Genomic DNA, 11,893 nt, shown 5'->3' with positions numbered 1-11,893 from the left:
GAGGAAAGACAGATTTATTATTGTTGCATCCTCAGTGCTTCTTGAGTTGGCCAATACTTTTAAATTGGGAATTATTATTAATTTATTCCAATTACTATCAATGTAGTATGTTCTAGGTGTTGGATTAACCCTGTAATGTGAACACACGCATCTTTGCACCAGCTGTACTTTTAGCTGTAATGTCTTCAATGACTAGACTTTCTTTTTTAACCATCTTAACCATTTGTAAATGTCCAATGACTAAACTTTTAATACATGTATGCATCCTGTTGCAAATACAAATCATCCATTACCCTAGCACCAAAAGAGATCATATCCTATCTCCCCCAACTGTGCTAGTACAATGGCATTTCATTACTATCACAGGTTCTTTTTCCCCTGCACACCAGGCAGAAGTAGCATAGGTTAGCCTCTGTGACCTTTGTCCTGCTTTAAGAAGACCAGATGGGGTCACCTGGTGTGCTAAGGCAGGAAGATTTCTGCAGTCCAGTTTACCCAGGAGTAGAGACTGAGTGGTTCCCATGATACAGGACTTTCAGTGTGAAAACCAGTTGGTCCTGGGAAAACCGAGATGAGTTGGTCACCCTACCTGGTACCCTAGAGACCAGCTTGGTCTCAACCAATTAAAGCAGAAAATATTTCTGGAAAAACCCTTCTGTGAATTAAATCCCAATTGCTGCTGTGACCTGTGAGGATGGGAAGACACATGAGTTACATAAGAAGGAAGGACCTCCCAATATAAAGGAAAGGGGGGCATACTGAGTTCCTACGGGTCAGGCACTATATTAAGCACTTCACAAACATGATCTAATATAACACTTATACTCTGTGAGGTAATGCTATGCTCCTTGCCCAAGGATAATCCAAGGAGAGCACGCAAAGGAGCTCCTCCCCTGCTTCCTGCTCAGTGGCCAGAGAGAAGGGGGCTTTCCAGAGGTGGTGGGGGTACAAAAAGGGAACAGGAAAGGCAGCTTGGGTGAAGTAACCTGGATCAGAGTTCTGGCTCTAGAACGTCACACTGTGTAGCTTTGGGCAAGTCCGTTTCCCTTCCAGGGCGGTAGCTTACTGTCCATGAGACTTTGGCCCGAATAATCTTTAAAAAAATTTTTTAAATTATTTTATTTTATTTTAAAGATGACCAGTAAGGGGATCTTAACCCTTGACTTGGTGTTGTTAGCACCATGCTCACCCAGTGAGCTAACCGGCCATCCCTATATGGAATCCAAACCCATGGACTTGGTGTTATCAGCACCACACCCTCCCAAGTGAGCCATGGGCCGGCTCGACCTGAATAATCTTAAGGTTCTATTCAGATGCCCTGTCTCCAGGAGAGGTGGGTGAGGAATTCTGGAAAGCAGTGATATGTCTGGGCCATGAGAAAATTAAAGACCCCTTTGCTGGTCTTTGGTCCCGATGTGAGAGTATGTGGAAACAGTTGCACAGCCCAGGAGAGAATCCAGCATCCTTGGTTTTCTCAGGCTAATACTTTGCGAAGTTAGAAAGGACTGGGATACTTGAATTTCTTAAAATGCCAAGTACTTGTCAAATCGAAGACATGTCAAAACAGGGTCACAAAAGTCATAGAATACTTAAAATATTTCAAGAGTCTACATTTAAATATTTTTAAATGTTTACATTTACCAAATTAATGCATCTAACACACACATTAAAAAGTGGAGCAGCAAGAAGAAGCGAGAGCAACCCCTGGATCGACCAAAGCCGGATATGGCTGCATCCGCACAAGCAGCACCTGCGTCCCACCTCCACTGCCACCAAGCCCAAAAGAAAGGCTGAAGGGGATTGCTAAAGGAGATAAGGGCAAGGTGAAGGACAAACCACAGCGAGCTGCAAGGTCATCTGCTAGAACTGCTCCTCCAAAAGCAGAGCTCAAGCCCAGACCCCTGCAAAGAAGGGAGAGAAGGAATCCAAAGAATAAAAAGGGAAAACTTACACTGGCAAGGATGGGAATAACCCTGCAAAAAATGGAGATGCCAAAACAGACCAAGCACAGAAAGTTGAAGGTGCTGGAGAAGCCAAGAGAAGTGTGTGCCTTAAAAAAAAAATTTCATTGTGGTAGAAATACACATAACCTAAAATTTACCATCTTAATCATTTTTAAGTGTATAGTTAAGTAGCATTAAGTACATTCACATTATTGTACAGAACTCTTTCATCATGCAAAAGTGAAAGTCTGTACCCATTAAACAATAACTCCCCATCCGTCCTCCCCGCCCTTAATCATTTTTAAGTGTATAGTTAAGTAGCATTAAGTACATTCACATTATTGTACAGAACGCTTTCATCATGCAAAAGTGAAAGTCTGTACCCATTAAACAATAACTCCCCATCCGTCCTCCCCGCCAGCCCCTGGTAACTACCATTCCACTTTCTGACGTTAGGAATTTGACTAATCTAGGAACTTACATAAGTGAAATCATACAGTATTTGTCTTTTTGTGACTGGCTTATTATTTCACTCAGCATAATGTTCCTAAGGTTCGTCTATGTTGCAGCATGTAACAGGATTTCCTTACTTTTTAAAGCTGAAAAATATTCTATTGTATGTATGTACCACATTTTGTTTATCCATTCATCTGTCAATGGACAATTGGGTTGCTTCCACCTCTTGGCTACTGTGAATAATACTGATATGAACAGGAGTGTACAAATATCTCTTTGAAACCCTGCTTTCATTTCTTTTGGATATGTAACCAGAAATGGAATCACTGGATCGTATGGTTATTCTATTTTCAGTTTTTTGAGCAACCCCCGTACTGTTTTCCATATGACTGTACCATTTTACATTCCCGCCAACAGTACACAAGGGTTGCAATTTCTCTACCTCCTTGCCAACACTGGTTATTTACTTATTTATTTTTTGATAGATGCTATCCTAATGGGTGTTAGGTGGTATCTCACTGTGGTTTTAATTTGCATTTCTCTGATGACTAATGATATTGAGTATCTTTTCATGTTTGCTGGCCATTTGTGTATCTTCTTTGGAGAAATATCTTTTCAAACCCTTTGCTCATTTTTTAATCATTATTTTCTGTTGTTGTTGAGTTGTAGTTCTTTAAACATTCTTTATACGGGATTTTTCTCAACTTTATCATCCAACACTGCTATTTAGTTTTTATATCTGCTATTATTTATTTTCTAGGAGCTCTTAACTTAATTCTGTTTTTTAAAAAAATATTCTGTTCTTATTTCATGTTTACAATATTTTATTTCTAGGGAGACATCAAATAACTGCTTTTCTATTTTAAAAATATATTTCTTTTCCTGGCATGGGATTATTTTCTCCAAATTGTTCTAATTTTTTTCTTTTCTGTTTGTCTCTATCTCTCATATTAGAGGCTTTCCTCAAGGCTGCCAGTTTGGAACTAGAGTTTGCAGCTTTCCTGAGAATCTGCCTGTGCGCTCCCTCCTTCATCTCAAGTCCTGCAAGCTGTCCTTGTGGTTTGGATTCCCCCTTCCCCAACGCACACACCTCTTGCAGCCAGGTTCCTACTACAGCCAAGTGATCCAATGTGTTAGCTTGCACTGGGGCAGCTCTGTGCCTCCAGGATGCACACAGTGGGGTTCCAAGCCAAAGCTTATGAGGAGCCTCAGAATAATCTAGGTAGGATTCAAACTCAATGCCCCAAAGCCACAGGGTGAAAGGAGGGGAGAAGGTGGTGAACTCATCCAGCCCCCCTCGGAGTATTGCTGGAGTGCTAGGTGCCACTTTAATTCTATTTCTGCATGTGCCTGGGTATATTTCCATACTTTGTTCTATCCCATTGCTTTGTTTGGCTTTTTGTGCACCAGTTTTAATTACTGAGGATCTATAATTAGTTTTAGCATGTGACAGTGCTAGTTCCCCCCTCCGTGTTCTTCTTTCTCAGAGCCTATTTGTTCCTGGACTAGTCATGTTTATTTTTTCATATGAATTTTAGAAACAAATAGGCTAGTTTAAAAAACACACACGACCTATTAATCCTATTAATACTATTACTGGGATTATGTTAAATTTATAATTTTACTTAAGGAGAATTAAGATCTTCATGACACTGAGTTTTCCTATCCAAAAACATCATTCATCTTTTCTGTAAAATGGGAGTAATAATAATGCCAATCTCAGAGTGCTGTCCTCAGCATTAAATGAGAAAACGAACGTGAAGTTACAGTACAGTGGGTCCAATGTGTTGCTTTATCCCTTCTTAGCTGTATGAACTCGGGTTTGGTTATTAGACTATTTTTAACTTCTGTTCTCTCATTTGTACAATGGAGATAATAACAATATCTGCTTCTTAGGACTGTAATGAGGGTTAAATGACAAGAAGCGTGCAAAGTACCCAGTGCATTGCCTGGAACATAAATGCTCAACAACTGTTAGCTGTTCTTCTTAAAAAAAAAAAAAAAAACCCAGGGTATCTCAGGGCAGAGAAAATGTGACTGGTGGGATCCACCTTAGATGGACGGCCCCCGGGGTCAACTCTTCTTCCCTAGAACCTACCTAACCGTAGGTCGCCACTTCTGATTTCCCCGGTGCGTCTGGGAACGCAGAAGGATTCGAAGCCCCGACCCCGGACGTCCAATGAAGCGGTGAGGATTCAGGATTCCGCCCCGCCCACAGGGCCCCGGCGCTGCCACGTCTCGCGCGGCCTGCTAGTCATACGGGAGTGGGCGGGGCCAAGTCGGGTCCGCCCCCTAGCACTTTCGTCACGCCTAGGCCCGCCTCCCGGCTTCCTGAGTCGCTGGTTGGGTGGCACCGGGACAGAGTGGCGTGGCGCTAACGAAGGGGCGGAGGCAAGCACGCGCCCGGAAGTCCGGGGGAGGGGGATGTGACGTACATCCGGCGAGTAGCTGGCGGTCTCTGGTGTTGCTGGCCGGTGATCTCTGAGGGAGGATCAGAGCCGTTCTCCGCCTCCGGTGGAGCCCCTAGGGCCGTGAGTCTGGGGGCCGCGGCAGCGGGGGGGAGCCGGGGGCTGGGATGGATGTTGGGGAGGGTCGGGGCGGAGGCTGGCCCCGGTTGTGCTGGGGGTGGGGGAAGTGACACGCAGGCGGTTCTGTGGGGCCGCGAGGCTGGTTCTGGGCGGGGACCGGCCGACTCGGCCGTGTCACCTCCGTCCCCTGCCTGTCTCTGGGGTATGGAGCCCACCTGCATTCCGTTCGGGCGTCTTGCAGCTTCTGGGCCACATAACAGTTATCTCGGATGTACTGTGCACCCCCGTTAACGAAACGGCTTCGCGTCCCATGTTTCGGATGATCTTCACAGCCCTCCGTGAAACCCGCGGGAGCCTTGTTTTACAGACTTAGGGACTGAGGCTTTCCAGGCCCCCCGCGGTGAGCAAGTGTGACCTCTCAAATCAAGTGTACAGGCTCCTAGTCGAGGTCTCCCCCCACATCAGCTCTCTGTTATCATCTCATGTCCTGGGTCGAACCCCGTATTTTCGGTTTCCACTTCCTCCTTTTTCCTTCTCTCCTCGGTGCGCGGAAAAATTCCCTCTTGTGCGTTTGGCACAGGTTAGTGTTTTCTTCACGATTCTAGCTGAGGGGTCAGGAGCACTCTTGCGAGGGTCAGCCCTAAATTGTTTCTGTTAGTATTCTTCTTTACTCTTTTCTCCTTTACCCTGAGGCCATCTGCTTAGATTGAGACAGGGACCTTAGGGAGACTTGCCATGGGCTGACCTTTGACATTTAACCCGCAGCTAAGTAGTTTCTTAGCTAAAAGCCAGCTACCTACTACCAGATCTGTCTGGAATGGTGTCACAAAGTTGGTCTGAGTATGTGTAAGAAGTAATGCGTAACTTTTTAACTGGCCGATGGTCAGTTTTGTGCTCCTCCTTTCTATTTGTTTGAATTAGTCAGTCCTGAAGTAAGTTTTCGTTTTGGGTACGTCAGCAGTGTTTTTGTTGGTACTTTAGAGCCCTTAAATTTTAGAGTACTTTGGGGCCGGCCCGTGGCTCACTCGGGAGAGTGCGGTGCTGATAACACCAAGGCCCCGGGTTCGGATCCCATATAGGGATGGCCGGTTCGCTCACTGGCTGAGCGTGGTGCTGACAACACCAAGTCAAGGGTTAAGATCCCCTTACCGGTCATCTTTTAAAAAAAATTTTAGAGTACTTTAACTTGCTATAAGGTGGTAGAGTGGATGAAGAATAAAAAATAAATAGAATGCTAGTTAAAATACCACCCAAAAGATGTGATGAGATAAAGAAAACTGAAGATGATCATCTGTGTAGTTGGTGGGTTAAAGAAGTTTTGTGGGTTTTTTTTAAAAGCAATTTTGTAATGTGGATTTGTATTTTATGTGCTAATAGGAAGAACTTTGGCTTTGGTGTTAAAAGACAAGGGTTTACATCCTGGCAGTGTTAACTTTTTCAGCTGAGCAATGTTGGATAAATTAGATAACCTAGGAATGTCAGCATCATCTTGTTAAATGAAGCTGATGATCCCCTACTGGTAGGGTTGATAGGATGAAAAGAGATGTATGTGCAGGTACTGTATACACTGTAAAACTACTGATGAGTTTGGTACACATACTAAGATCAGAGTCATTTCCCTAACTTTGGGTAGTGGTACTACTGAATTTTTTGGGTCTAGTAAGGATTTTTATTATTTTTTAACTCACCTGAAGAGTCTCTTCAGTCACTCTCTATACATCATCTTGGAGGGAAGAATTATAGGGCTTTTAAAGCAGAGATGTCAAGGGAAAATAAATTGTAAAAGCGAAGTAGTTCAATTACCATGAAAAATTCTTTAAAGTGTGGAATTTTCCACTTGTCACCTTCCCATAATTCATTTAGTTGGGAATATTGCTAAAGTGTTGTAAAATTTTAAACAGAGTCTGTAAAGTATTAACTGCAAATCAGTGTAGTACAAATGAATATTGAGTGGGAGTGACCTTAATGAGGGGAGGTGAGCAGTGCTTCTCCAAGGGGTAGACTGAGAAAAGTAAGATAGGATGTCTGGTTTGGGGGCATTGCAGAGGAAAGGCACATTGTTCTTTTACTTACCTATAATAAATAGGAACTTAAACATAGGAACTTTGTAAATGTATTTAAGTTATTGGACTTCTTAAAGTACAGACTAATTTTCCAGACAAAACTATTATTTAATATACTAAATGTGGTCTGTCTTTCTGCTAAAATATATTTGAATGTTACTGAAAAGGTAAAAAAAAAACTTCATTTAATATCTTTTCATAAAGCTTAGTTTCCACTTCCACCCAAATCCCCAATCTTTATTTGGCTGTCCATTTTTAGAGCCATGAAAAGTAAACATTAAGCAGGACCTAAAGTTTAGAGGTCAGGCCACGGGCCTGATAAAAAACTGGCAGTTTCCTCTTCATCTAGCATTCTTTGGGTGAAGAATATAGGTGGGTTTTTGTGGGTAAACTCTTTTACCAGTTACTGTGCATGAAAGTTTTGTTTGATTGCAGTTGGTCACATCTAGTATAAAGCCTTGTGTTCAGATGCACTGCTGACGGAGAGGAGTAAAAGTGGGGATATTTCTTTTTTCTTTGCCAAATCTGAGATATTGAGGTAAAAATTCAGTGTGACCAGCAAATGCTGACTCTGAGAAACCTTAAAGTCTCTAGATCCTCCCCTCTTAAATCACTCAGAGGTCCTCTTGCTTATTACCAAGATATGTAGTAGACCTTTTAGTAGCCTTGGGTCATCATTTGTTTTGTCTTGACCTGTGGAAAACAATAGGAAAAGTGATGTCAATATTAGTACTAAGATATGTGCTTGTTTAGGAACCTACTGCTATATCCTAAATGAGTATTCTTATTTTAAGAAAATAAGTTGGTTTTTTTTTTTTTGTAGGATGGGTCAGGAATTGATCACATTATGAAAGGGTTCTTTTCTTATCCCTTCATGATGTCATCTCTTTATAAGTTGAGACACATCTGCAAAAGGGATTAAACAAATATTGTTTAAGAAGAGAGCATTGGTAAATGGAGCAGGACAATTTGTGCCTTACAGTAGGATTTTGGATGACTTTGTTTTTTAGAGCTGTTTACAAGGTTAATATGCTTTTCATTCAGTTAACATGTTTTTGTTCTTATTTTCTACTTAATGCATCTATGTGGCATTTTGATCCAGATTATTGATGAGAATGATTTTCTGGAGATGTTACTAACTGGTAGACAGCAGTGGTACATCTAGGAAATGTGAATGAGCAGCTGCCTGGAGGAGTGAGTCACACAGTAGAAGAGGAAAGTATTTAACTCATAGTTCTCTGAGTATCATAGATTGAAGACTATTAGGAAACCAGGAATTTGTGCAGATGTGAAGATCCTATAGGCTTTCCTCCAGGGTACAAAAGCCATATGTATCCAGAGGGAAAGAGATTAGTTTATTTTCTTTACTTTATTCTCTTTTGCCTAAAAACATGAGACTGTAAACATGCATCAGGGCAAGAGAATAAGAGTTAACTTCTCCAGAACTGTACTGGCATTCAGAAAGCTAATGTTTGCTACTTTCATATTTTATACAGGTAGTAAGCATTAATAATGTCTTTCATCTTTGAATGGATCTACAATGGCTTCAGCAGTGTGCTCCAGTTCCTAGGTAAAGCCATTTCCTTGAAATATATCATAGGTTTCAAACTTTGTGCATTTTTCCCAACAATTTAAATATTTAAATAAGCAACCTTTGGAATGTAGAGAGCAAATTTATGTGAAAAACTTTTTTCTCTTTTAGGGCTCTACAAGAAATCTGGAAAACTTGTATTTCTGGGTTTGGACAATGCAGGCAAAACCACTCTTCTTCACATGCTCAAAGATGACAGATTGGGCCAACATGTTCCAACACTACATCCGAGTAGGTTTGAAAATACCAGGTGACCTTTTGATCTTTGAAGGTCAATGTCAGGCTTGGAGGATGAATCCCCAATTGATGCAGTTCTTTTATTAACTGAAGTCCCAAAAGCCAGCTCACTTGAAAAAGTTCCCTGTAGGACACACTGGGGTCGCATACTGGTAGATCTAACTCTCTGGAACGTTTGTCACTATTTGTTCTTACTGGTTCTGTAATAGGATACATTTCCCATCTACTTCTAAGAAGCAGAAGATACTTTGGAGAAACTTTTGGCTTTTAGAATAGTTTAAGAGCATTTTCACCCTTGCATCCTTTTCTTTACAAGATGAAAGCTTCATTAAATTTGCATTGGTATTAGCTTATAGCACTAGTAGTTGGTCTTTGCTGGATGGAGAAGTTTATTTCTTTCCTCTTTTTTGACAATTTTTCAGCGTCAGAAGAACTGACAATTGCTGGCATGACTTTCACAACTTTTGATCTTGGTGGGCATGAGCAAGGTAAGAGATGATTCACTGGAAGCATGGTATTGACTTATAGTTCATTTTGTGCACACGCCTCCCCACCCTTTTTAAAGCATTGTCATTTTTACCTTTTAAATTATTTGCATTTAGGATTGGGGTCTTACTACTTTAATGAAGTTGTTTTATTCACTGATCGTTTTCAAGTAATTTCAAACATGTCAAAAGTTGCATACATAATACAGAGAACTCCATTTACCTATACCTTTTGCCTAGATTTATTAGTCTCCTTCTCTTTATAATACATGTGAATATTTATTTTTTCTGAACAATGTGGAAGTACATCATGCTTCTTTACTCTTTAATACTCCAGAGACTGTTTCCTAGAACAAGAATATTCCCTTATATAATCATAATAGTTATGAAACCAGGAAGTTTTATTTTGATCTGCTCTTTAGTATATATTCTTTTTTTTGGTCAGTTGTCCCAGTAATCCCCTGTATAGCATTTTTTCCTCTTGAACAGCTTCACTACAATATCACATAGTATATTTAGTTATCAAGTCTGTTTTATATTCTTTTTTTGGTGGCTGGCTGGTAATAGGGATCAAACCCTGGACCTTGGTGTTATTAGCACCATGCTCTAACCAACTGAGCTAGCCAGCCAGCCTTCTTTTGTATTCTTTATTCAATGGAGTGTAAGTATGTAGGAAATTAAGTTATAATTTGTAAATAATTTCAAACTTGTCAAAAGTTGCAAAAATAATACAGTGACCACTTTGATTTAAATTATTATTTTGTATACCAATTTGGGACATGTAACACCTTTTTGCTCTTCTCATAAGTGCTTTTTGCCTTACTCAGGCTATGTCTGTTTAGTTCCCAGATTCTTTGTCTTGCATGTGTCTTAGAGATATACAGAATGTTCATCTTTATCTGATGGACACTCATTTTACATTTGGAAAAACTTTAGGTGTAGGAATAAAACATTTAAGATGTGGGAATAAATATTTTGGGAAGGTAGGGAAAAGAAACTATTGATTCTGTCAGATTTACTCATTTGTTATTAAATTGAGTTGAGAAGTCTCCTTTTGGAACATTTTATTAGGTTGAATCTGATATAGTTTTTTTTAAATGTAGTTTAAAAACCAGAATATTGTTAATTTCTCATTGTTCAGCCTAATTTTATAGTTGATGATTTTATTAACATATAATTACATTTATTTTATTCATTTAATATTTATATCCTGAAAAAATGTGATCATGTATGTAGTATGATCACAATCATATAAAATACCTGTACAGAAAAAAGATTAGAAGAAAATATAGCAAAACATTAACAAGGGGGTGTGTTTTGATGGAGGAATTATAAATTATCTTGTTTTCTTTTTTTCTGTAATGAGCTTGTATTTTCATTTGGGTAGGAATGGGTATATAGTGTCTTCTATGTTTCTTCCAAAAGGATTTGTACATGGTTACAAATTTAAATTCAGAACAAGATAACACTGAACTAAGACCATCTGGAGAATGCAGGAGGAGTAGACACCAGATGGTTTTAGATACCTGAACTGGGAATTGTAGATTATTTGGTGGGATAAATTTAGCTTTCAGGTTTTGTTAAGGTCGGAAGGGAAATGTGTGGATGTATATAGCTTAGTTTTGTTTGTTTAAGGAAAATTTACTTAACAGAAACACTTTTTCATAATATCGTAGCCACCATTTTACCAAAGTGCTGTACATCTGAAGGTTCCCTTTTTTATTTGTATAACTTTTAAATTTTAACTTAAAAAGCAGTACAGGCTCAATGTAACAAACTCATTCAGTATGGAAATATGGAAAGTCAAAGTGAAAGTTCTCCCAGCCTCTCCTTCCCAGTCCCCCTCTTCAGAAGTATCCATTATTAACTGATATAGAGATGCGTCCTGCGTCCTTATTTATCCCACTGCAAGGACTAGAAATTAGTGGCTTAGAAGTTATAATATAGTCAAAGCACTACTTCCCACACTTTATCACTTCATGTGACAATCAAAAAATATCACTCTCCTTCCCAGTCCCCCTCTTCAGAAGTATCCATTATTAACTGATATAGAGATGCGTCCTTATTTATCCCACTACAAGGACTAGAAATTAGTGGCTTAGAAGTTATAATATAGTCAAAGCACTACTTCCCACCCTTTATCACTTCATGTGACAATCAAAAAATATCATTTAGGGGCTGGCCTGTGGCTCACTTGGGAGAGTGTGGTGCTGATAACACCAAGGCCACGGGTTCGGATCCCATATAGGGATGGCCGGTTAGCTCACTGGGTGAGCATGGTGCTGACAACACCAAGTCAAGGGTTAAGATCCCCTTACCGGTCATCTTTTAAAAAAAAGAAAAAAAAAATAGCATTTAAAGGGCATGTTGGGTTAAGTATGGGAGGCTGAGGTAACTGGCCTGGGGGCTTCAACTGCCTGTCAGGCCTAGTCCCCCTGAGGGCTGAGTAATGAGTGTGTCAGCACACGCACACACTAGCTGGGACTAAAGTTGTATGGACAAGTAATTTATATCCTGATGTTTTAACTTTAAAGAGATTGCAAACTAAACTGGCTCCAGGGGTGAGGCAGTTTATTTATTTATTTATTTA

At 40.1% G+C, this 11,893-nt stretch overlaps 1 protein-coding gene across 1 annotated transcript in view; it reads left to right on the top strand.

Moving 5' to 3' along the window:
* The first annotated feature begins 4,825 nt into the window (after positions 1-4,825).
* The window catches only part of SAR1A (secretion associated, Ras related GTPase 1A), a 17,027-nt gene continuing 9,959 nt past the window's right edge, over positions 4,826-11,893 (top strand). The window contains exons 1-4 of the mRNA XM_008594978.1: positions 4,826-4,930; positions 8,487-8,560; positions 8,693-8,812; positions 9,241-9,306. Coding sequence (XP_008593200.1) covers positions 8,503-8,560; positions 8,693-8,812; positions 9,241-9,306 — 244 coding nt within the window. The 5' untranslated portion in view covers positions 4,826-4,930; positions 8,487-8,502. The remainder of the gene's footprint in view (positions 4,931-8,486; positions 8,561-8,692; positions 8,813-9,240; positions 9,307-11,893) is intronic.

The sequence above is a fragment of the Galeopterus variegatus genome, unplaced genomic scaffold (assembly GCF_000696425.1).
Source record: "Galeopterus variegatus unplaced genomic scaffold, G_variegatus-3.0.2 Scaffold12047, whole genome shotgun sequence".
In the NCBI taxonomy this organism is placed as follows: Eukaryota; Metazoa; Chordata; class Mammalia; order Dermoptera; family Cynocephalidae; genus Galeopterus; species Galeopterus variegatus.
Note: the sequence above shows the minus strand (reverse complement) of the source record. Positions and strands in the feature narration are given on the sequence as shown.